This window comes from Acinonyx jubatus, chromosome A2 (genome assembly GCF_027475565.1).
Source record: "Acinonyx jubatus isolate Ajub_Pintada_27869175 chromosome A2, VMU_Ajub_asm_v1.0, whole genome shotgun sequence".
NCBI classification, from domain to species: Eukaryota; Metazoa; Chordata; class Mammalia; order Carnivora; family Felidae; genus Acinonyx; species Acinonyx jubatus.
Genome location: NC_069383.1, coordinates 27,168,348 through 27,195,743, shown reverse-complemented (window position 1 = coordinate 27,195,743; position 27,396 = coordinate 27,168,348). Strand labels below are relative to the sequence as shown.

At 39.5% G+C, this 27,396-nt stretch overlaps 1 protein-coding gene across 1 annotated transcript; it reads right to left on the bottom strand.

Moving 5' to 3' along the window:
* Window positions 1–7,746: 7,746 nt before the first annotated feature.
* On the bottom strand, window positions 7,747–27,195 carry GPR37 (G protein-coupled receptor 37). Its single transcript, XM_027075391.2, has 2 exons — window positions 25,272–27,195; window positions 7,747–9,082 (listed from the first exon to the last, which is right to left on the bottom strand). The coding sequence occupies exons 1-2, from the start codon at window positions 26,292–26,294 to the stop codon at window positions 8,264–8,266; spliced, it is 1,842 nt and encodes a 613-aa protein (XP_026931192.2). The 5' UTR covers window positions 26,295–27,195; the 3' UTR covers window positions 7,747–8,263.
* Window positions 27,196–27,396: the final 201 nt, after the last annotated feature.

The following is a 27,396-nucleotide window of genomic DNA, read 5'->3' as shown; positions in this document are numbered from 1 at the left end:
TTATTGAACACCTACTATGTTATCCAAATTAAGATAGTATTTCATAGATTGTTGTTAAGTGTATCAGTTAAGTAGGAAAGAATTATTATCTGTAATTCCTGGAAGATCTCCTACTTCTTAGAATTCCTATGCTAAATCTATATTTAATAAGGGTCAAATTACATGACTTTGTGTAAGTCAGTTAACTTCTCAGAGAATTCATTTTATATATATAAAGAAAGAGCTGGGTAATAATGGATGAGTTTGAGATCATTTTGAGCTCTACAGTAATGTAATTCCAGTCTATTACGTAAGCCCTGTTTTGGGTGATTTCAAATGAAAAAATAGACAGTATAAGTAGCAAAGCAAAACTGGGGTTCAGTATGTACTCTTCAGTTGCATTTACTACAAGACCAGGCCAAGGAAAATATAGCAAATATTCTTCTCCTTTCAGAAAGAGAGAGGGAATACTCATAAAACATGAGTGGGACATTGCAGAAACATTAACATGTTTTTTCTTCCTTTTTATGAAAACGGTTAACCGTAAGTAGATACGCTGGGAACATGCTTTCTAGAAAAAGAACATAGAAACCCAAACCAACAGAAAGTAACTGAAGAGTACTTGAGAATACAAGATGAATTCAAATCATCAGGAAGAGGCTTTAGCTTGTTGTTTTGAAGAATTCTTGGAAGACTCGAAAAAGCTCATCTCTTTTTTTAATTATTTTTATTTTGAGAGGGAGAGAGAGTGCATGTGTGCACGTGAGAGGGGGAGGGGCAGAGAGAGAGAAGGGAGAGAGAATCCCAAGCAGGCTCCACACTGTCAGTACAGAGCCCAGTGCGGGGCTCTGAATTCACAAACCATGAGATCATGACTGGAGCTGAAATTAAGAATCAGATGCATAACCGACTGAACCACCTAGGCACTCCCAAAGGCCATCTGTTTTTCTTTATATATTTTTTATTATTTTATTTTGTTTTGTTTTTGAGAGAGAGAGAGACAGAGTGCAAGTGGGAGAGGGGCAGAGAGAGAGGGAGACACCGAATCTGCAGCAGGCTCCAGGCTCTGAGCTATGGGCACAGAGCCTGAGGTGGGACTCAAACCCACGGACCGTGAGAGCTTGACCTGAGCTGAAGTCAGATGCTTAACCCACTGAGCCACCCAGGCACCCAAGGCCATCTGTTTTTAAACTGAGAGGCAAGGTTTGGAGAAGAACATTTCTTGAATAGAAGTATCTTAAATGTTTCTCAGAGGAACCGAGCTCCCTGGCAAACATTTTCCAACTCAGGACCAGGAGTGATTATAGGGGAAAAGTTCCTACACCTGCTGCTAATTAAGACATACTATTCAAGTACAGGATAAAGGGAGGGCAGGACATTTGGAATGCCAAAGACATAAGTTTAAATAACTGCTTGTTCACTGATACAAGCTTTAGGAATATGGACCAGTCTGCAGGAGTATAAGTTTGTGTTTTGAATATCTGATGGTAAAGTCATCTTCTGTAGGATCAGACCAGTTCTTAACCTAGGTAGTCCTAAAATGGAACATTCTGGTTGACACAAATAATGTAAGTATTGCTAAGTAACTATGAAGTTGAGGAAATTTGAAGCGTGTCCTTTTTGAGTTCATAGTGTTGCTAATACATAAGAATAATATTAATAAGATATAATAATAGTGGCTAATATTTAGTGAGCGTTTATTCTACAAAAGACTCTGTTCTCTCTATATATGTTAATTCATCTACTCAATATCCCTGAAAATATCAACCATGAGAGAATATTCGTATAATTATAAATTAGTTACATGTTCTTGGAAATTCTGAGGAATTGTAAAAGGCTAGAATGAACAAAGGAAGAATCATCACAGTTATTTGCAACATCCATGGCAATGTTTCTCCAAGAGAGGTCCCCAACAGAACCACTTGGGTGCTTAGCCCACCATAGACTTAGATTCAGATCCAGTGGCTGAGAATTAGCTTGGAAAAGAGATAGTGTCTCATGTGATAAATAATGGATCCAAGACTTTTCACAGCATCAGGGAACTTTCTGAATGTGAAATATTCAGAGTCTGAAACAGAAATTCCTGCATGAAAATTCTGTAAGACTCAGAGAGGTGAAGAATTCAAATGTAATCATTGCCATACACATCGTGAAAATGAAGTAGTAATTTAAAATCTTTCCACAATTAAAAGTCCCATCCAAGATGGTTTGCTCAGGAGTTCTGTTGAATACTTAAGAAGAAATAATAGGAATTCCTCAGAAGTTCTTTCAGAAAATTAAGAGTGGAGCATTTCTCACCCCATTCTCTGGAGCCAGTATTACTCAGAGAATAAAACCAGAAAAGGGGGGTGCCTGGGTGGCTCAGTTGGTTAAACGTCCGACTTCAGCTCAGGTCATGATCTCACCGTTCGTGGCTTCAAGCCCCACATCAGGCTCTGTGCTGACAGCTTGGAGCCTGGAGTTTGCTTCGGATTCTGTGTCTCCCTGTCTCTCTTCCCCTCCCCTGCTCATGCTCTGTCTCAACAATAAACATGAAAAAAATTTTTAATTAAAAAAAAATAAAACCAGAGAAGGACATCACAAGGAAAAACATACAAACTATCGACCAATATTCCTCAAAAATAGGAAAGAAGAACAAATAAGTCACTGGCACTTAAATCCTTCTCTGGTTTTGCTTTCAGGAACCCCACCTAAGATAATAGTAACATTCCAAATCTAAAAAGAACCAAGAAGAAGAGTGGAGGGATAGGGAAAGAAGTTTTATAAGGGAAATTCCTATAAAGGACATTATTGGGCATAATTTGGGAAATTTGAAAATGTACTGGATATTAGGAAATATGGCTGTTTCAATGCTTAATTTCTTGGCTCTGATAATGATGCTGAGTTCAGCTGGAGAATGTTCCTGTTCTTAGGAGATACATGATGAAGTGTTTACAAGTGAAGCATCACTAATATCTGTAACTTATTTTCAAACGGTAAGAAAAAAAAGAGAGCAGGTGTGAAAACTGTTAATAATTTGTGATTCCAAGTGAATAATGTACACATGTTCATTATCCTTTTGATTTTTCTGTTCATCTTTTTTTAAAAAATAAAATTGATTAGAGAAGTGAAAAAACCACAGCTACCACTACATACCTATCAGAATGGCTAAAATTTTTAAAAATTAAAAACAGGCAATACCAATTACTGTTGGCAATATGGAGAAAGCGATGTGGGCTCTCATACACCGCTGGTGAGAGGGCAAAATGGTACAGCACCTTTGGCAAACAGGTGGTCGTTTCTCACAGTTAAAAAGTAGACTTACCTAAATTTCCTCTCCTAGCTGTTTACCAGAGATATGAAAACTTATGTCCACATATAAAACTATACATCAATGTTTATAGTGACTTTATTCATAACAAACTGGAAACTGGAGACAGTGCAAATGTCCCTTAACTGGGAAAGGCATACACTGTGATACATCCATACAATAAAATATTACTTCACAATAAAAAGAAATAAACTACTGATACAGCAACATGGATGAATATCCAATATATTACGCAAAGACAGTCTGAAAAAGGTAAATTATAAGGACAGAAAACAGATCAGTAGGTGGGCTGAGGGTGAAATAAGGAGTTGGCTACAAAGACACATGCCTCCATGTGTCTTTGGAGACTTTCTAGAAAGATAGAACTGTTCTATAGAACTATAGAACTTTCTAGAATGATAGAACTGTTCTATACTTTTTGGTGGTGGTTACATGATGATATGTGCTCAGGACTATATGCTAAAAGGGGTGAATTTATATCTTAATAAAAAAATGTATCTTAATTTTAAAACTAAATAACTAAATGTTATTTAAAAAGTCAAGTCAGTCCTCTCTCTAAACCATCCAATGGAGTCTTACCCAGAATAAACAGCAAAGTCATTGCAATAGCTTATCATCTGGCATCCTTTCAGCTCTCTGATCTCATACGGTACTTCTCTTCCCCTCCCTCAATCCGTTCGAGCCACATTGGCCACTTTCTATTCCTGAAACCTATCAAGCATGTGTCCACTTCAGAGCCTTTGCACCTCACCTATTCTCTCTGCTCTTCCCCCAGATGGCTATATAACTTGTTTACTCTAATATCACCTTTACACTAACGTCTTCTTCCTAATCCCTCCTTACACTGGTACTCCTTTTGTCCATGTTACTTTTCATTATCAAACATACCATGTGTATATAATACTTTAACATTTATTTAGTATAATTTCTGTCTCTCTCAACAAGAGAGGGGAGGGCTTCTTCAGAATTTTTTAACAGCTATGGCACATGCACTCACAACAGTGCTTAACATGTAAGTTGAATAAATGGTATTCATTGGTTGAATAAATGAATTGAGATATAATGGAAGAGTCATTATTTCACCCATCCATGCTCTGCACTCAATCTCACTTGCATATGTTTTACAACACACTAAAAATCAATCTTATCATAATTATTAAGGAAGTGGACCTTTATTCTAATTCCACTTTTATGAGAAAAAAGTAAATGATGAAAAAAAAGAATTATTAAGCATATATTTGTAAAAACAGTATCAACATGTCCATAGAATAAACACAAATTCATCTGGATTCAGATGTAAATCACTTAGATCTAAAATATGGAACCAAGTGCTCGTTTGTTCTTCCTCCTCTGTGAAGCCTTCATTCCTATCTCTTTCCTCCCAACCACTGAGCTCTCAAAGGGAGTTGGTTCACTTTCAGCTTCCCACCATCCACTCTGTGCTTCATGCATGCTGCACTTGTCACACGAAATTTCATTTGCAAGGATCTTAAGGTTAAGAATGTTAGGGGCACCTGGGTGGCTCAGTTGGTCAAGCATCTGACTTTGGCTCAGGTCATAATCTCATGGTTCGTGAATTCAAGCCCCACATCAAGCTCCACGCTGGTAGTGCAGAGCCTTCTTGGGATTCCCTCTCTCTCTCTCTCTCTCTCTCTCTGCCCCTGCCCCACTCATGCGTGCTCGTGCTCTCTAGCTCTCTATCTCAAAATAAATGAAAAAAAAAAAAAAAAAAAGAAGTTAAATTTTGTGTTCCAACTGCCTAGCCTAGCACCAGGCATAAAGAGGTTTAATAAAGGATCATTGAGTTGAATGTAAATGAGTTGATTTTTGAAGTCATAGATTTGAAGTCTTCAGAATTGTGAATTATCAAGGAAATGCTGAGTTGATTATACTGTCCAGTTATAGATATATAATAGATATAATGAATAATCTATATCTATATGGACATACATCTAGATATATGGATACAGACATAGATATTTTGAAGAGACTTTCATTGACTATCCCGAAACCACAGAGTTGATTTGGTTCAGTAGCTCAGACACCATTTGTAGAGTTTTCTGATCAATCAAAATTTTAGTAGACTTAATCTTATGCATGAATTTCTCTTCTTAAGGAAACTTTGAGGAGGGGGAAGACACGGGACGGGATCTGGATTAGAAAGAAGTAGAGCAAAAAAAGTTAATTTTTTCTTTTTAGAGCATGCTGTAGGAATTCTTATGAGAAAGCTGTGATCAAGGCCATGAGAAAACTTCCAAGCTACTTCACCCTTGGGATGACTTCATTGTGGTTACCAAAGTTTCTACTTTGACAGAGATAGCATTCAATAAGAAGGCATATGTTTCAACTGAAAGTCAAGGATACCAGGAAAAAAGAAATTTGAGTCCCAACTGCCTCCATTGGAGTCCAACCTGTATAATATTTTCCTAATTGTTTTTTCACTTTCAGACTCAATAGCCCATTTAAATTGTCTTCAAATTGATCTTCCTACCACAGAGTTGTGACAATGTTTTTCCAATGCTCAAAAAACAAGCCACATTTCCTGAAGGACTCCGTCTGAACATCTTTCAAAGCATGACCCTTTTATAATATGGTTTCAGTGCATATTTTCATCAGCATATTCCATGAGGCTTCTATGCACACATAGCATGGGAACCAGACCGGACCAAACCAAACATTTATTCTTCAGTCGTACCACACGAGTTTTCTCTCTCTTCCTTTCTTTAACCAGCTCCCTCCTCCTGGAGTGTTCACTCCTCTTGGTACTTTTATCAAACTTCTGACAGACTATCCATCCAGTTATCTTACACAGCCTTTCACGATCTCTCCCAGTCTGGTGGGCTCTCTCTCTCTTTTCTGATCCATCATGGACCTTTACACCTCCCTAGCAGGTCCCAGCTTTAACCATAATTGTACACGCATTTGTCTTATTCCTGCTTTCTCATGCCACCCCTGCCTGATTTTGAAAATTTGACACTAAGCTCTGGTTACTTTTATTTACTATAGGTGATAACATAGAACATTTTCTACATCATGTTCTCAGTTTTTCTCTCTTTTTAAAAATTTATTTATTTTGAGAGAAAGAGGGAGTGAGAAAGAGAGTGAGAACATGAGCAGGGGAGGGGCAGAGGGAGAGAGAGAGGATCCCAAGCAGGATCCTTACTGTCAGCACAGAGCCCACCGCACAGCTCAATCCCGCGAACTGCCAGATCTGAGCTGAAACCAAGAGTCGGATGCTTAACTGACTGAGCCACCTCAGTCAGTATTTCTTGATTTATAAAGTTGACTAAGTCTCAGGAGAGACACTGTGAAATCACAATTGTTGATCTCAGTAGCCAAACCTAGTTTAGGTGTCCTCAAGAAGTTTTCCAAAGATTTATTACAGGGATCTATAAGAAGACAGTGGTATCTTTTTTTTTTTTTCTCTCATTCTCAAATCCCTCAAAGTCCATACAATACAGATAGTGGGGCAGTGGGGTGGGTGGAAATCCCTTCACAGAGTACTGGACTAGGGAAAAGGAGATATTCCGGACATTGTCATTTAGTTAATCTGAGTGTCGTCTGGAAGATGAACGGTCTAGATTAAGTATCTTTAGTTTTTCTAACACTAAAGCTTAACAATTTAAATAACATGCTATAATCTGGAAGAAAGAAGTCACCGCTCGGTTATGCTCAATGTACAGAAATTGACAAGCTGAAAACAGAGGGTGGTTTCTGGCCAGCAAATTGGTTTCCCTTCTATGCTTTGTCTGAAGACAGAGACGTTACATCTATCGCTAGGCCGCTGTCTCTGCCACCTGATTTAGACACGTGTCCTGCGTGGCAGGCAGTCATCCTACACAACTGCCGGAGCTTAAACTCCTGAGGGGAATCTAATATTCAAATGGAGAGGATTAGTTTTTTGTTGGAAGCTTATGGAATATCAATTCAAAATAAATTTGAATATTCAAGTGTTCAAATCAAGATATATAAATATTTTATTATCCTACTACTGTACTTTCATTCTACTTCGAGAAATTAAATCACACAGATGTAACCAAGTTCATTTTTTAAGTGGAGAAAAGTTAGAATTCAGAGTGCTTCAAAAGTCAGTGTTCAGAGGAAATCAGATGACAGGTGCATCATGTTTTAGTCCTAGATTCTGCTCATAATTCATAATGGGAAAATCTATAGCTCTATATGCTAGTTCAGAGGTGAATAATAATGATAAAAAAGATACTTTCTTCCTGCTCTGCTGTCTATTCACCTTTTATAAATACATGGAAGTAATTTTACATCTGTATCTGAATATTAAAAATACAATTTTGTTTGAACATACAATATAGTTGTATATGAATCATGCATATAAAATAGTACTATTAGGAAAACTGCTTTAGAACATAGTGATTACCTGCCTTAAAGGAAAATAGAACTTTAAAGCAATAAGGCTGACTTTAAATTGTGCGTAGAACCAGTAATTGTGTATTTAAGGCAATTAAAAGATTTATTGAATCTCGGTTAAAAGTAGATTGACAATGACATTAAACAATAAAGCATAATTTATTTGGTGCTACTTTGTGAATGCTCCTTAACTACAAATCATCTCACGATACCATATACAATATACTGTCAATCACAACTCAAACATAAAATAACCTACAAAATCGCATGGCTATCATCAATATACACTGATTATATTTTTAAAAGAAAGTTAGTAATTAATTAAGTTAAGGTGCAGTAACTTTTTTCAAATAAAATATTAGCACCATACCAGATATAATGATCTAAAACTATTGGCCTTCTCATACGTCTTAAATAACTAAATATAAACATTTTTTTTCAAAGCACAAATATTAATTTGCAAAATCAGTTCTACAGTCGTTAATATTTCTCTCTTTCGTTGCATTTTTCCCCGGTAGGGAAAAATATGAAGTAAAAACGTTGACAGGATATGAAAATCAAACACATAGATCTAACCAAAGAAAAGGCTGTTCTTCAGCAATGCGTTCCAACAGAAGCGAAAGTGGACATTTCGCGGCGGATGGTACTGAAAGGCGAGAGTTCGAGTTCTGTGGTGTATTCGTTGTCATTGTCGTCGCTGGTCACTGTCGAAGACTTCTGAATGCACTCATCACAGCAACAGCAGCAACACTCCATGAAGGCCCGACTGAAGGGTTTGCAAAGACAGAAAAGGAGGACAGGGGTGACACAGGACTTAAAGAACAAAAGGAACTGGCTGATGATATAAAGCAGGTCCATGGTCTGCTGGGAAACCCCCGTAGCCATGTAGGCAGTAACAATGTTGCAGATGTTTTCAGGAATAATGCAAAACCCATACAAAATGGTCAGAGCCACCACTGTACAGTTCATCTGGCTTTCCAGCTGAATCTGTCGCTTATTCCCTCGGGTACAGGCTTTCTCCGCTTTGCGGATTTTCCTCGCAGTCACTAAAGAGCAGGTGATGGTGAAAAGTGTGGGCAAACAAAAGTAACAGCCGAAGTACCACCAGAGTCTTGCGCTGTCATAGGTAAGGGCTAGAACGTAGATGGTGTCTGGTAAGTCAGGGGAGACCTTGATGACGCAGCGTTCCGCGGGAGCTCGGCCACTAAACCCCAAATCCTCCTTGCTCAGCTGGCGGAGAACGACTTCTGGAAGTGCTAACAGTAGGGCACCCACCCATATAACAGCAAGCTTGGCAGTTGTGGAAGAACAGTTCTCGATCATTTCATAGTACATCTGCACGTTGGTGGCTGCTCGGAAGCGGTCTATACACAGAGCACATAAGGTGAAGGTAGTGACTCCGAGGGAAGCCACCTGTGGGAGGAGCACAGAATGCGTTTATTCCGGGTGATCTCTGAAAGATCGGAATACTAGGCAATAAATACAGATTGGCAAAACGGGGAAAAACCAAAACAAACAAACGAAAAAACACAAATAGAACAATTTCCTGGAATGAGGCACGGTTAACTGGTTAACTGGGTTGGTGACATTTGCCAAATCATTGTAAAGATGAAAATAGGCAGGAAAAAAAAAAAAAGGAAAGAATGTAGTGGTTCAGGGTCATGGAGTCAGAAAAATTTACAGCTGGAAGGATCCATAAGGACCCACTAGTCCAACACCACTTTGTTATTGAAAAGAACACAGACACACCAAGAATTTCAGTCACCACAAAAATGCCTGCCACCAGAAGATCTAGATAAGGAAGGATAGTTGAGTGTATCCCATTTTCATTACTAAAAGGGTAATCATGTTTTCCAGTGTGGGGGCCGATAGCACACCTCACACACAGCAAACATTTAAGAGCTTATCGGGGCACCTGGGTGGCTCAGTCAGTTACATGTCTGACTCTTGTTTCAGCTCAGGTCATGATCTCACGGTTTGTGAGTTCGCTCTGCACTGACAGCACAAAGCCTGCTTGGGATTCTGTCTCTCTCTCTCTCTCTCTCCCTCAAATAAATAAACTTAAAACTTACAAGAGTTTATTTCCAACAAATGAGATGAGTAGAGATCTCCAATTTCTCCTAATGTAAAATAAAGTATTTTAATATTATTTTCAAATGATATACTTCTGGAAAACAAGAAAGGCAAAGTCTCCAGCATTTGAAATTGATGAAAAAACAAATGCCCAACAGGTCAGTGACTCCTCCCCCTGCACATTGCATGCTTGCCCTAGGGACATCTGCATTTCCTAGTGAGAGTTTCAGGTTGGTTTCAGCCAGAGGGATGGGGCCAGGTACCCAGGTAGAGAGGTAAGAAACAAGGCTAGAGTCAGTGTTTGTAGGGATTAGGTCAAAGATCCCCTTATGAATTTCAAATTCCCCAAATAGTGACATCTTCATGGGTATATAGAGAAAAAACATAAAGGGAAATAGTAGAGAAACTTGTCTGCATTACATGATTTGGATCTAGGTGAACTGGAGATTAAAAAAAGGGCAAATTCTAACCAGGAGCCCGAATTACACTGGCCTAAGGCCAGAATTAACACCATCTATGTGGCTCAGAAAAACCCAAATTACAATTTTGAATTGTCCCAGGCACCTGGTGGAAGAAAGCACAAACCTCTCTGGAAAAACGCACTTTAAAAGTGGGCCTCAGAGAAATCCACAGATAAAACTCAAGGGAACATGAACTCACAATTAAAAATCACGATATGCAAGAGACAACCCACCACTTGTGAACTTATGTGCCAAAAGAAGCAAGGTACAGAATCAGGCATATATCAGCCGTATACATTTACCATGAAATAAGTACATTATCAAATTTAAAATTATATGATACTAAAAGAATGTCAAAGAAATAGGAGACATAAAAAGTAACCATGAAAATATGCAAAAATGAGCCAGATATAATGTCTAAATATACCAGTCATAGGAAAATTTCAGATCAAAGAACCCTTTGACGCTGCCCACATAGAGCCCCGTATCCAAACTCATATATGCACATGGCCCAGGCATCTAACTAAATCAACAATTAAAGGTTAACAACCAAAACTATGTACATATTTTTTTCACACAGATACTTTTCCAGGAATATAAATGCATGTTCCTAATGTAAACATACTATCATTCTGTAGTCTGTAAAATATTTACAAACATCATACACTCTAATAGGGTACACAGATATGTACTCAACGCAAGCATACATTTATTGATATCGATTATGTGCAAACACTCTGCTAGATATTGGGGATATAGAAAGAAACAAGAAACCGTTCTTTCCCTCAGACAGGTCATAGTCAGCCAAGAGGGGGAAGGTGGTTCTCACAGTCACAAGATAAACACGGTCGTCATCTGGGAGCACCAGATTTACTCAACTATTCAGAGGAAATTGAAGTAATTTAATGTTTAATACATGTAGCCATTATTTATATACTTAAGTAAAGACAATGAAGGTAGATGGTAAACTGTCCATGAGGTTTAAGATGAAACAGGAGACAAAAACTCCCTAGGTGGGAAAGATGTTTTGGGGTGTACCTTGGACACTCGGTATGTGCATGCACTCTCCTCTGGCAGCTATTGGTCATGCCTTGGCAAAGGGGCATGGGGGAAATACACACACACACACACACACACACACACACATACATATATACATATATATTAGACATATATATATCACATATATATACTGGACATATATATAATAGACATTAACATTTTATATATATATATATAATTAGACATTAACATTTTGTAAATGTTAATGTCTAATTTTTTGGAACTCAAAGGGATCATGTTGGAAAAAGGAAAACCATTTGTCATAACAATTTGGACACTCAACACATTGGTTGTTTATCTGCCACATTCAAGCTGTCACTCTCCCCAGTAATGATGGCAACTTGCCTTGCAGATTCTACGAGAGTTCCAATGTCCAATGTTCTCCCCTTTTTACACGCAACACATTAGTCAACGTCTACCAGTCCCGCTACAGAAAGTAAGGACGTGGCATCCATGCCCTGACTATTCTCACAACTCTTAGTGGAGACAGTCTGAAAACGAGATGTAATGAGGGCTTAAGTGTATGAAAAGCAAAACTGAAGAAAAAGTATGACTCACAATCCACATCAGGGCAGATCAAGACTACATGACTGAGCTTATAAGCACAATTCCTGTTGTACAAAATCTTCAGAAAGTTTTCCATACATACCAGTACAAGGAATATCAATCCGATATGACTGTAAAAAGTCATCTCTACATACACGTTTTTAAAATTAACCTTCAAATTAATGAATTGTTCATCTTGATGGTAATTTATTTTGCATCTCTGCCAGAGATTCAAAATAATTCTAAAATTGGGGCCCCTGCTGTGCGACTGTCTTAAGATCAGATCTGTCAGTAACTGCCACATTTTGAATGGAAACCCGAGGACTTGCTCTCTTCTCAAGGTCTGTATCAAACAGTATTACTTAGAAATTGCAGTATTTTATTTCATGGATTTCTGAAACATTACATTTACATACTAATTTTTCAAGCAGTTTGATTCATTTCTCTAGAAGAACATGAACAACAAAAGGTTCTCCAACTATCAAATGCACACACATCCTCAGCAAGGCTTTCTGTGTCATCTTCACTAATGCAAATCTTTGTGCATGTCACCCATGTATCCTGAGTCAGTCCATAAAGAAAGCTACAAAGGTTAATGCTGTGCATTCTTTTACAATTATGAATAGCATTTCTATTAAAAGGAAAGCTTGGTAAGACAAAAACACTAGGGAATCTGACGACAGGCAATCTCTCAGAGACTTGGAACATCTATTTGCTTGGTAGTTTTCTATCATTCTTTACAAAGAACACATAACACTCAAGAGATAGCATCTTCTCCCCTGATTAATCTCCTTAATTTTAAACACAGAGATTTAAGATCTGGACCAATGATCACAAGAGCTAGCATTTGCATACCTAACTCTCAGTCTGTTGCAAAGCATTTCATGAAAGGTAATAACCAATGAATGTAGGTGGACATGTACTAAGAAGGGTGTGTTAGATTGCCTCTCCTTAGATATTTATGAACTGTGATACATATCCACTTTTAATTAGAAGAAGTTCACTTGCTAGAAAACCAAAAAATGCTTTCTAGGTTCTGTATATTTCATTGCACATGATAACAAAAGCCAGTGCAAGTTTTAAGCAAAATTTACATGTGCTCCTACTTTCACTCAGGAATTCTATGCTATTTTTTTTAGTTTATTTGCATGTGAAAGCAGGGGAGGGGCAGAGAGAGCAAGGGAGAGAGAGAATCCCAAGCAGGCTCCATGCTATAAGCCTGAGCCCATCGCAGGACTTGATCCCACCGATCGTGAGATCATGACCTGAGCAGAAACCAAGAGTCTGGTGCTTAACCGACCGAGCCACACAGGCACCCTTCTACATTGTATTTTATTTGCAGATGCTTAGTTCTTCAGCCATATTCTCAAAAGCTTTAGGACTGAGCACCAAATATGTTTAAAAGAACATATTTGATCTGTAATCCAAATCGTGGTTTGAGGGAAGCTTCCCAAGTTTCATACACAAGTTTCAGGAGGCTCCTGCACCTAGTTTCTTGTTGTCAAATCGTACTTCTCTCTGATAGTGTTCTCCTCCGTTAGTATCCAGCTGAAGCTGGAAAGTCACAAGAGCTGGGGCCTTGGAGTAAAATGCTGCCCCAAATGCAGATGGCACTTACCATGTAGTTGTCAACAGCAACCGCAGCCCCAAGGCCGGTCCTAGATGTCTCCTCCCTCTTACTGCCACTGCCTGCAGTGCTATCACTTCAGATACTTTTCTGCAAATCTACTTATGCACTTGATTTTATGAAGCGAAAGAGCAAGAAAGGTACAAAGCCCCTGCTCAGTACATCCCCAAATTATTTATAGAAGGCTTTAAACATCTGTAAAGAATCAACTTCAGAAATTAATTGATAAAAAACATCTGGATCATGGGTGGTGGGCTAATTTCTGCTATCTCAGATATAAAATCTATCCATGCAATTAAAAATGCAAAATGTTGGTGTAACATGAAAAGATCTCTATCACAATTTTCAAACATATTTGTTTACTTACAGCTCATTAGAAATTCTACCGAGATGAATAGTGCAATTTTATGCAATTATAAAACTGTATCATAAATGCTGGATCTTCTGCATTTAATGACCATATCAGATTGCTAAAATTCAATGTCACTAAGAAATATGCTCTTGGGAGTAAAGCTGGAAGGGGTGGTTTTTTGAAGCAACATCCTGAGAGATGGAATGAGTAAGATGCAATCTCCTATTAATTAAACTGCAATGGGAGAAATAATTAACATCAACAAAAGCAGAACTGTAAACACTTCTAATAGACAAGACTATTAATTTTGAGAATGAAGATCAGAGGGAAGCTGGAAGCATAAATTTTTAACTATTTGGGAAAAAGATATTAAGCATTTGAGGGTGTTGGCATCAAAATACACAAACAAAATCTTTCTTTCAAACAGCAATGCTCTGCCCTTCTCCATATCCCAGAGGAACAACCATAAAACTCCTTCAGCGCCCACTCAGTCCACATCCAGAGCGGTGAGGCTTCTCCAAGCTGCAGCCACCTGCGGCATTGCTTCGAGGCACTGGGCAGGCACAAAGTTGATACATGAGTACTCACCGTGGGAAAGCAGCAGCTCTGGGGTCAAAATGTTCTTCCCACTGTTCAAGTTCAAATTCAATACAAAAATATCAGCCCATGAGAAAGCCTAGGCCATCATAGTCACTTTTCCCGTTCCCTCAAAATGATAGGAAGAAAGTATGCACGGATGTTTTATGAAAAATGGTAAGGATCTTTGTAGGAAGATCCTTGGCTGTTGTCTTATCTGTTGCTCCATTTCTCAGAAGCGTACTGCAGACAGACAAATAAGAAATCATTTTGAATGAGAGTAAGCTATGAAAGTACAACTCTTACCAAGTAAATAGTATCTCTTGCTAAACTTTCTGATATAAATCAGTGATAACAATGGGGGGGGGGGAAGACCAATGTACTTCCAAAGCAAAATGTCTTTCATATGAAATTAAGTCTATATGCTTCAGTACAGTGAATAGGCTGATTTTTAGAAAATAGGGAAATTTCTAACTAAAGTCATGACAACTGTACTCTATCCTAACTTATATTTTACCTCAAAAAGATGTTTAAGTAGATCTATTTCTGTGTACTCCTTTGTATACAAGTAACTCACAAAACAAGGGCATTACTGTTAAGAAAACCCATTCATTTGGACCATGAATGATAATCTATTATAAGTCTGTGGTTACAGGCCTAACAATCAGTCAGGAAAAAAGCAGGAGGAGCACAGGGTAGAGTTTCCTTTGAAACTCTAAATGTCTTCAGCTTGTATGTCTTTGGCGTCCTCTTGCATTTTCCATAATCCTTACGCTTACAGCACTTGAGGGCAACTTTTCCAGGAAAGAGACGCTTCTTTGAACACCAGTGGGACTAACATGTTATCAGAGACTCTGCTGTGAATAAGATGGCCTTTTTCAAGAGGTCTTCATTTCAGAAAGCATGCAAGTCATGACACTGTGGTAGTAACACACTTCCATTAGTGTTTCCAAGTCAAAATAGAGCAAGGAGGAGAGATTTGCCGCACCCCTTCCAGGCATGCGTGCATCTCTAAAACAAAATAAAGCTATTTACAGCCACTCTTCCACAGTCAAAGAGAAGGTTTCTTACCTTTATCAAAATCACTAGGATTTAATCTGATACACCCACATATTATAAATATCCATTTATTTCAATTATACCCAATATATTTCATCTATACTTGATTCCCAATGTTATGGAAAAGCAAAATATTTTGAAGATATTGACTATTACTATTGTCTCATTCTCTATCTCCCTCCTTTTTGCTTAAGTTTAGTAACACGCTCTTACTTATTTTAAAAACAATTGAGACTATTTTTTTTTAATATGAAATTTATTGTCAAATTGGTTTCCATGCAACACCCAGTGCTCATCCCAACAGGTGCCCTCCTCAATGCTCATCACCCACTTTCCCCTCCCTCCCACCCCCCATCAACACTCAGTTTATTCTCAGTTTTTAAGAGTCTCTTATGGTTTGGCTCCCTCCCTCTCTCTCTCTTTTTTTTTTTTCAATTGAGACTATTTAAAAGCTAACATATCACCCCCAAACTTGTATTGATGTTATAAATCTTTCTTTACCTTATTGTCCCACCTTGACATAAGGTTTCCTACCAATTGTGACTTCTGGCTTCTGCAGCACAGTACATTTCTGTGTACTATATATACACAGTATAACAGTACATATATATATGTATACACACACACACACACATACATATACACACACACATTTTACTACAACTTGCGTAAAATATTATAATTTGGTTATAAATGTGTCAATGCTCATTAGTATAAAAAATAACAGTGAAGCAAAATTAACATCATTTGTCCTAGGAGGGAAACAATCTATTGAAATCAACAGATGTTAATATATATAATTTATATATTCCATGTTGATTCTCAATAATTAAAATCCATTTAAAAATGTAATATTTATCCCAAGCCCAAGCTTGGCCATCCCAAGCTCTGATGAGTTTCCAAAGAACAGTAATCAGTTTTCACCAATTTTCCTTTGTCCTTAATAATATTAGTTTGCATGACAGAAAACCTAAACTAAAAACATATTCCTCATCCATCTGCGGCTGGGTAATTATGATTTGAATGACACTAAGAAACCCGAAATTTTGAAGACAAAATTTCTCTTCTCTTAGCCAAAACTCCACTCTTGGTAGTCCGTTAAGGAAATACTCTTTCTTCACTCAATCCTCCTATAAAAGGTATGTACCTCTAAATCTTTCATCTTGCTGTGAATGAGTTAACAGATCTTTTCCTATACATGAGAAAGTTGAACCAAGGAGAAGACAGTGAAGGTAGGAGAAAAGGCACCTAGGGTGAGGAGTGACGAGCAGGAAGTAAAAAATGGCAGCCTTGAGCACAGTCATAGACTAATGAAAATGACTCATTCCAGTCCTGGATCAAAGCAGTGACCTTGGCCTTGTTAATGCTATGAACCATTCAAGTGTGCTGACAAATAACAGTGAAAACCATCATAAATTCACAAACTGAAAGTATTCTATCTCGGGAATAAGCCTGGCACTGTGATTCCATCCTGTGTTTTATGGAAGTTTTATGGCAAGTATGTATACCTACTTTTCAAATAGAGAGGCCCCATATCTGAAGTTGCAGCAACCCCATTTTCCACTCTACCTTGAAAGTTTAGATGAGATCATCTCCTCTGGCAAAAAGAATGCCATTCTGATTAGGATACTTGAGAGTTAGTCTTGACAAGAAGGTTGGGTTAATTAGTAGACTTTGGCAGGTCAATTCTTGGGAAGTTAAAGGACAGGAGGATCCCAAGAGGATGAAATCAGAAGTGCCATGCCAGACACAAATCTCACTGCATAGTAGCTTGCCCATCCCTCTCCCCACACAGTCCACACCCCAGACACAGATCCCTGTGCTTCCAATGTGACACTGTTAAATCTAGTTGCAGCACATGGAGAGAGCTTTTAAAGGTGGAAACATTCTATCAAGGTCCATGGTGTGGAAGGGGAAAAGCATGGTAGATACGCCTTCACCTACTCAGCCTGGGAACCATAAGCTCAGACCTATTTTGCTTTTGCAGGTATATTTGCTTCCTTTTTGCTGTTGAAGGATGCTTTGTTAGTATAACTAGGTATCTTGGCAATCCATGGGAACTCAGGATAAGTCCTCACTCAGAATCTTTCTTGCTTGAAAGATTAATCCAATGCTTGAGGAAGTCCATTCTTTCTGATACTCTTTCTATCATCGGGTCTAAAGTAGCTCCATTGTCAGCACTTCTTCCTAGGTTCTCTAAGGTCAAATTAAATAATAGGTACATTTTTGAGATTTTTCAGAAGAAAAGGACTCAAATCAGTGTACTATTTATTACACTGTTAAATAAATCATTCATTTAAGTAAAATTTTAAAATTCGGCTTAATTCCTTCTGGCTAATAGACTCATAATTCCAAGGCAGAGATGGTTATCTCAGGCAATGTATTCCAAATAATAATTTAATTCTTAGAATAATTCTGTGTTCTAAGTGAAATTTCTAGGGCTGTCCTATCTGCCCCATTATCTTGCCAATCATTCTAATGGGCTTCCTATCCCATGAAATATTGAAAAAATAAGAAAGCAAGAATTAAGAGACTTTCATATTTGTATCTTTTCATCATGGACCTAGGCTGTATAGATTTATGCAGATTAATAAGAATACGATTGAAAAATAATTAGAGCACAGTTTTCACTTGTATTTCTCCATTTTTGGTTCTGAGTACAACTGTGAGTGGACTCATTCCAGGACCCATTCCTGATTTCCATAATACCCTGTTTAAACCTCTGTTATAGGGCACCTGGGTGACTTAGTTGAACGTCAGACTCTTGATTTTTGCTCAGGTTATGATCTCAAGGTTCATGAGTTAGAGCCCCATATCAGACTCTGCACTGACAGTGCAGAGCCTGCTTGGAATTCTCTCTCTCTCTCACACTCTCTCCCTTTCTCTCTCTCTCTGCCCTTTTTCTGCTTGTGTGCAAGTGTACATGTGTGTGCACACACACACACACTCTCTCTCTCTCTCTAAAATAAGCAAATAAACACGAAAAAAATTAAATAAACCTGTTATAGCACTCATTACACTGCAGAACATTACTTCTCTATAACTTAATTTTTTTAAGTTTATTTTTATTTATTTTGAGAGAGAGTGTGTGTATGTGCACGTGCATGCAGGCGCATGTGAGTAGGGGAGAGAGAGAGAGAGAGAGAGAGAGAGAGAGAGAGAGAATCCCAAGCAGGCTCCAGGCTGTCAGCACAGAGCCTGACTTGGGGCTTGATCTTAAGAGCCATGAGATCAGGACCTGAAGGGAGGTGAAGAGCTGGATGCTTAACCAACTGAGTCACCCAGGTGCCTCACTTATTCTATAACTTTAAAAGCAGTAAGGAATCTATGTTATGCATGTCTGGAAACTCTCCCCCCTTTTCTCCCATGCTTTCTACTCCCATCCCCACCTAACATGGTACCTGACATAGTAGAAAAGTCCGGTAAATTTTTGATGAATAAACGAATAGTAAATAAATGAATGAATGATGACATACATGGAAAAGGATTATAGAAGATAATGAATTACTCAAATTGTTCTTTAATCAGTTATTGGGTGCTGCTGTTTTATATATAATCCTTCCAAGCTGAATGCCAATGAATATCTCAAGAAGGGGAGTGGAGAAAATCCATATTTCTGTGTGTCTTCACTGACAAACTTTAGAAAAGGATGGCTTCTCAGTATAAAATATAGTTAAGGAAATTATTTGAATTTCACATTTGATTATCATAAAACTTTTATTTATGTAGAATCTAAATTCAGTAAACCTTGCCATACACTATTCATAAATGGCATTGTAAATAAGAGCTCATTCTATAACTTTTTAAAACTTGTCTGTGAGAATCATCAACTATTTTTATTCCGTGGAAATGTAGAAAACGATTATAAAAGGATTAATGGGAAGTCATAAAATATTTGTTAAGCACCATTCTCACACAGTGAGTTTATTTTTCCAGAGAATATTATTAGTAACTTTCAAATTGCTCAAAAAACTGTTTGTTTCCACTTACAAGTCCATCAGAATACCTAATGGCTAATCCACAACTCAAGCAAATTTGCCATCCGCCATGTTAAGTGCGCTGTTACTTGAATGTGGGGCCCTAGGGCAATCTGTGTGGAATCGCATACCTGTATGGTAAGTCATCTTCAGCTTCCAGGATCCTTCCTTTCTTACCTGCCAGTGCTAACTACAGTCTCAGGCAATTAAGGAGCCATCTATTCCACTCAGTTTAAAAACAGTATTTTTAAAGCCATTGGAGAATTTGGCTCTTTTCACCACAAAAGATTGTAGATCTTTCACAAATCATCCCTGGTCCAGGGGTCCTGGGGAGATGCATTCCCTCTATCCATCCTCTACCCTCACATAGGAATCTGTGTCCCAGTAAAATAAAAATAAAGTTCGATCTGAGATTATCTTACAACTATTTGAAGCCTTCTTCCCTATCACACATCATGAAGGTATGAGTTCTTTAAGGGGGAGCCTGTATCATTCAAAACTTCCAATTAATGTCCCAACAGAAATAAATATTTGGCAGCGGACTGGAATCAGACGATACACTGACCGGTTGGCTTCCATCAAGTAATGAGCAATGATCTGTTCCAGTTGCCATATTCAGTGCCTGAATTATTTGGCTTTAATAATTTTTTACATCCTTAAAGGAATAGTATGGTAGGAAACTTCTATACCATTCTCTTATTGCAGTCCATACCCAGGCCTTCATTTCCATCTTTCTCTCTCTCCCTCCTTTTTTCCCTCCCTCTCCCTTGCCCCTCTCTTTCCACATACAACTATCATTTTGAGCATAGTTTTATTTATTTTGTCTATTTTGTCTACTATCTGATAAACAAGTTTAAAATGATGTGTCTGTTAGGATGTCCACCATCCACTCAGATTCTCTTCTCTCCTATCCCCTTCTTCTACCATTCCATTTGCCCTTGGTCCTTACAGGATTTATCACTAGGCCCCAAAGATACCAGAATCCTGGAATAGAAAGAGAGAAGTTATCAAGTACAACAGTTCCCACTATATTCCCACTCATAGCAACATTAAATATGATAAAACAACTCTCTAGCAACAGACCCAGGAAGCTGGCTACTCTCGTCAAGCCTTATGCCAACAAAGTGAAATAAAAACAAGAGTTGAATGTAAATTGCAAAGATGTGTAATTTCTGCTGAAGAAACAACTCCTATTTTTCTACACAAGCCCAACTTTCCCCAAAATTCCACTGTCTCCTTAAGATTATGCTAATACTGAAGTTGTAGGGGGGGTGGGGTGGGGAAAGAACTATGGTAGAAGAGGAAAAGAAGGCAAAGAGAAGAGAGGAGAGAAAATTTGTGAATACAAATTAACTGTGGTCTAGCTACTATGGAAAACAGTATGGAGATTTCTCAAAAATTTGAAAATAGAATTACCATGTGATTTAGCAATTTCACTTTTGGGTATTTATCTGAAGAACGTGAAAACACTAACTTGAAAAGATATACGCACCCCTATGTTCATTGTAGCATGATTTACATTAGCCAAGATATGGAAACAACCTAAGTGTCCACTGATGAATGAATGGTAAAGAAAATGTGGTGTGCGTATGTATGTGTATGTATTTACCATGGAATATTATTCTGCCACAAAAAAGCATGAAATCTTGCCATTTGCAACAACATGGAGGACCTCAAGGGCATCATGCTAAATGAAATAAACCAGACCGGGAAAGACAAAGACCATATGATCTCAGCTATATATGGAATCTAAAGAATGAAAAATCTCAAAACACAAAAAACCAAGCTCATAGAAACAGAGAAGAGACCGGTGTCTGCTAGAGGCTGGAATTTCTGGGGATGGTTGAAGGGTGTCAAAAGATACAAGCTTCCAGTTATAAAATAAGTCATGGGGATGTAATGTACAACATGGTGACTATAGGTAATAACATTGCATTACATACTTGAAAGTTGCTAAGAAAGTAAAAAAGTAGATCTTAAGATTTTCATAAGATAAAAGAATGTCATAACTATGTAAGGTGATGGATACTAACTAGAGTTATTGTGGTGATCATTTCACGATTACACAGCTATTAAATCATTATGTTGTACACCTGAAACTAATATCATATGTCAATTATACATCAATAAAAAATAAAAATTAATTGTGGATAAAATTTTATACTAAGAAATAGTAAAAATAAAAACACTGGATAAGGCAAAACAGATTACTATCTACAAGGTAAATCATACACTATAAATCAATAATAACGTGCATGGGGGGATGTCAACAAATAAAGTAAATATAAGAAAGTAAAAAGTGAAGAGAAGGCAAAATCTAAATAAAAGGAAATAAAATTCAAATAATTTTAGAAGTCTTGTGGTCAAGAAGAAAACAATTTGGTGGGGGAAAGGTTTTTGAGAAAGTTTAAAGAAATGTAATTATTTATAGTGTCTTTTACCAATCTAAAACACTTCGTGATTTTGAGAACATGAAATGTAACCTATGTAACTTGACTTGATAACTAAAGTAATCATGCTTGACATATTAAAAACTGCAATTGTATCAGATTATTGAAATTAAAAAAAATTTTTTTAAAACAGCTACCAACTCTGGAACTTAATGTTCTGGGTTTTTTTAAAGGTTTTATTTTAAGTAATCCCTATACACAATGTGGGGCTCGAACTCACAACACCAAGATCAAGAGTTTCATGCTCTACCAAATGAGCCAGCCGGGCACCCCCGGAACTTACTGTTAATGTAAGACAAACAAGATGAAACCTAAGAATATAAAAAGCCATAAACTTCAGCATATAGCAAATGATGTTAACTGGGCTTATTTTTTCCCTACCTACTGGATATAAAAATCTTCTTTAAAAGACACCAAGGAGCAGACATTGAAAGAAACACTCCCTGGACATTCTTGCCTCCTAGATGTTTGTCTAATAAACAAGCTTGAGACAAAATGTCTGGCTACCACGGAATAGGTATATATGTTTGAGATGATCATTTCTCGTCTCTGGGTCTCATGTTTCATCTTTAAAATCAGAGGGTTGGATCAGACTGCCCGCTGGTTCTAATTTAACATGGTAATTCAAAAGCCACTGTAGTGAGGGCTGTGGTTCCAGACTGCCTCCCCACAGAATTCCTTCAGGTATAAAGTGCTGATTCCAACTTCTGGGACTAGTGGTGATTGACGGCTCTTAGCTGCATCCCTGTCTAGGAACTGCCCTTCAGAGAGATCCACCCAGCTCAAGGTTATGCCCCCTTCCTGGAAGCAACTTGCATCCAGTGACTGGTCCCTTTAGGGGACATAAAGTCTGGGCCATCTTGCCTCAATTCAGGATATTGTACAAGGCCCTCGGGGCCCTGCAACTCCCTGTGGTATCAGTTGAGGTCTCAGTGGGATCTGTATCACGGTTCAACTTTCCCCCCTGCCCAATTCTGCTTCCTTCATTCCCTACGAGGCACTGAACCTAAGCACACACCCCAATAAACTTCCTGTGAAGCAAATATCCACATTTGGGTCGGATTTCTCAGGGACGTGACACGGAACAGGCACTAAATCTCTTACTTCTTGGAGGCAGAACTGTTTTATTTTGAGTTTTGGACTGTATTTCTTGTTCTCAAAATCAGGAACTATGGGGCTGATACTACTATCCAATAATTATTTTCACAAAACATACTAACACATTATAAAATTATTTCAGAAGAATAGGATTAGGTAGGAATGTAGAAACACTACATCTGAAGATAGTCATTCATTACTTTAACAATAAAAAATGTATATTATAGTCTAATTTTTAAAGAAAAAAATGAGTAAATTTTTTTCCAACCTTTGCTTCTCTAGGGAAAATAAAACCTAGTACTAATAACTAAAAAAATAGGGCTATAAAGAATAGGAAAAACTACAGAGCAAACAAAACAAAACAAAACAAAACAAAACAAAAAAAGCAGTAATTGTTTTAATTATAAAAGAGGTAAAAAATAAACTTAAGCAGAGAATTAAAAAATGAAATACAAATGAAAATACACATTTTTTAAGAATCCTCAGAGTCAGAAAAACAATTAAAAGACATACATAATACCATCATCACTCAAAACTCATAGGTTGCATTAAACCTGAGTTTTTATATCCTTTTCTGGATTTGGATGGGATTCCTTTCTTTTAAAGTTTTTTTTTTTTTTTCAAGAACTTGGGTAATATGTTTTTTCTTTCCCCATTTTTTTTTTCTGTCTTCTTTATATGGTTTTTCCCTCTAATGTATAAAGGTTTTATCATGCCCAGTACATTTTAGACAAGCCAATACACTTCTCTTGTATGGAGGCAGTGGGGGGTGGGGAGCGGGTAACTCTCCTGGTCACTGTATAGTTTCCTTTTGTCTCATTCTTGTATGTCAATTTCTTCTGCATTATTCAAACAAACAATCAGAGAAATCTTAAATCCTGACCTTGAAGCTGCAATTGATAGGCACATTTCTCTTACATGAATTCAATTACCTCCTCTGCAATTCAAAAATGAACTACCAAATAAATTAGACATTTCAGAGCTACTTGGAGCCTGGCAACAAGAGAAACCCTAGGTCTTGGTGAAGCGGCAACAGCTGATTTAGCCAGCATGGAATGATTCTGCATCTGATCCCTGCCAGGATAACAGAGGGTCTCATTTACTGTCTCTTCCCTTACTTCTTCTAAGTAGGTACTGTTTTCTGTTTACTTATCCCCTAGCTTTAGGCCCTGGAACAATGTTGAACATAGTGTCACTGGCCCTGGTGCCAGACAGGATCAGGGGCTCTGGAATATTTACAGTTTTCCTTCTTCTGCTTCCATAAATGAAATGGGCAGTCTGAATGGAGGAAATCAAGGGCCAGCTGGCTAAAACCACAACTGGCAACAAAGCACTTGGGCTCCTTCCAAGAGCTGGTGTTTAAAGAGAGGCCATTTAAAGAGCAAATCCCAACCACCATAATAATGGTTCAGGACACTAGCTGTAAGAAGAAACAGTAAGATTTTCCTCAGAAATATTTTTGTTTCCAAAGTTTGGAACCTGTTATATTCCCTCTTCTTCTTAAGAAATTTTCTAGAGTTAGTCAATCCCTTAAAATAGCCAATCAATACCCTAACAAATGACAAGTATATGTTGTATACTTCTGAGAATTTATATATTTATATATAAATTCTATGCCATGATGGCCAACGTGTTATTCTTGCTTAAGTGCATTCACACGAAAGAAATAAAACTGTTAAGAAATGGAGAAGGAAAAGGAAAGAAATCAAAAATGACATAAGAATTTAGATGGGATAGCATGGCAGAGAGCCAAAGACACGTAAACTAATTTTGGAAGGTTATTAACATATCATGAAGCCAACTGACAAAAGCAGATTTCCTTTATTAAATAAAATAGTATTCCAACTTATATATTTAAGAAAAAATGCAATAATCTTCTTGGGGAGAAATCATATTGGAGCCCTACTGGATAAACAAAACATGGTTTTTTTGTGGTTGCTGAGTTCTGGTAAGACAACCTTGACTGGTCACTTATTAACCCTAGAATCTCTGATAGGTGCCAAATAAAAAATATATATAAATGCCATATTCAGAGAGATAAATTTAAAATCTAAACAATTCTATACATTATGAGATCATAATTAATTATGTAATCCAGGAGAAAATGAATTTGAAGGTGGGTGAACAAAGCTGCCTCTCTCTCTCCCCCCCCCCTTCCTCCCTCCTCTCTCTCAATGATTGGCAAGAGAAATGGAGGAAGGTACCCAGAAAAAAAGTGAAGGGGTTCAGCAGCCAGGTAGGTGCGTGGAACAGCAGTTCTGATGCTATAAATCCCAGAAATGGGTAAAGCCAGTAGCTTGAGACCCCCTGGAAGGCATTACCTCGATATAGGGCACAATCTTACAAGAGAAGTCCTCCAGCAGCCACTTTTTCGTCAGCTCGTGAAAGATGACAAGCGGAAGGCAGAAGAAGATGATGAGAAAGTCCCAGAAGGCCAGGTTGGCCAAGAGGGAATTGGAGATGCTCCGCATGTAGTAGTTGTGACACACGATGCACATCACCGCCAGGTTGCCAATGATGCCAGTCGCGAAGATCACCACAGACAAACACATGACCGCATAGGCGCCGTAGGACTCCTGGGTCAGTGGGTAGAAGGGGTTCTTTATTCTCAAGCGTCGGTTTGTGCTGTTTCCCCGGCGGGGACCCCCGCGCTCGTGGATCCCTTCGCCCGAGGACCCATTCTGGGCCAGCGCCCTGCCAGGGGGTGCAATTGTCCTCCTTTCGTGCCCAGACAGTCCATTGACCGTCTTGGGTGGGGTGTCGTGGTGGGAGCCCTGGAGTTTCCCGCCTCTCCTTGGCCAGTAATAAAGGTCGCTGGCGCCAGGTTCCGTCCTCACACTCTGCTCCTGGCTGTGCCCAGAAATGCCAGAGCCTCTAGGACCCTTCTCTTCCTCCTCTGAGATCTGAAGGAGGAGTTGGAGAGCCGGGGGGTTCCCTCTCGCCAAAGTTCCAGGGGGCTCCTGACCTCGGACACCTTTCCACCTCCAGACTCCAGGCGGCCTGGCTGGAGGTCCCGAGGGTTCTGCGGTCAACGCCTCCGCCCCTCTGCCTGCACCTGGGTCACCGCCGGGAGCTGCCCTTATGTCCCTAAAGGGCGGTGCGTGCACTGCTGCCCCCTGCTCCTCCTCCCTGAGCGCACGGGCTAGCAGGTCTTCTGCAGAATTTCCCAGTCCCCAAGAGTCCCTGCTGCGACGGTGGCTCAGTGCAGGTGAACAGTTTTCCCCCAGGCAAGTTTCGTTTCTTGGCGAAGAAGCGGACCCGAGGCCAGGAGAGGCAGAAACCTTGAGCAGTAGCAGAAGCAGCAGCCGCAAGGTGCGGGCGAGAGGCGAGCCCGGGGCCCGCATGGCTCGGTGAGGGCGCTCCCCGCGGCCGCGGCTCCCGGTTAGGACCGACACCTGCTGCCTAAGTTGCTGCTGAGAGTTAGACACATGTCACATACTCACCCCCGCCCGGGCAGTGGGGGACGGGAGATTACGGGGAGGTTGGGGGATGGGTCTTGGGTCACAAACCCTCCCCCTCTACAATCCTTCCTCGTTTGGCTTCCCGTGCATCTCTCGGCTGAACCCACCCCGAGCGCTGCGTATCCCCCCCGCAAGGTTCAGAGAGGGAGTCACTGCTCCCGACGGCTGACCTTGAAAAGTTGTAACCAACACCTGACTGTTGATGAATGTTGCTACCGGGAGAAGCCCGGACCAAGCCCCACGTTCCTCCCTGCCTTTGGGTGGTTGCCTTCTTGGTAACAGTTGCTCTGCCTATTTACATCCTTTCGATACAGCTTTATCCAGTTGGTAACAGTTGTGCTGCCTTTTTACATCCTTTCAACCGCTTTGTCCAGTTGTAAGCCGAGGTCGCTACAGGGGGAGAAAAACAAGTTCCCCTTCTTCAGATGACTGGCAGCCACAATCCCGCTCCCGGCTCGCTGGAAACAGGTTGCAAACAGCCAGACGCCGCGCAGACGCGCTCGGGAAACTCTTGCCCCACCTAACCCCAGCGACTCGCCAGGCCGCTGCTGCCGTGGAGAAGCGGGATGCGAAACCCGTGGTCACTGTCAAAGTTGCTTCTCCTCCAGCTCAAAGTTGACCAGGGGGCGGCGCCGGCTGCTGGGCGGTGCGTCCTGGCGGAGCAGGGAGTCGATGGCGGGAGTGAGGAGGGCGGGCGCCGCTCCTCGGTGAACGGTGCCGTGCCGGCGGCCGAAAGAGCTGGTGGCGGCGACAGCGGGCGCTACCCGGGCGGAGAGTGTGGTGCCTGGAGCCGCCGCGGCCGAGGCTGTGCATGGCCGGAAAGGGGGAGGTGGCCCGGCCTCTCCCCGCGGCTCCTGTCGCTGCGCGCGAGGGCGACACCCAGCGCTCCGCTCCTTGCCTCCTCCCTCTCCTCTGCCTCTTCGGAGAGATGCCGGTTTGTGGGGAGACTGGATTCCCTGGTGGTTTACGACTCATTAAACCCACA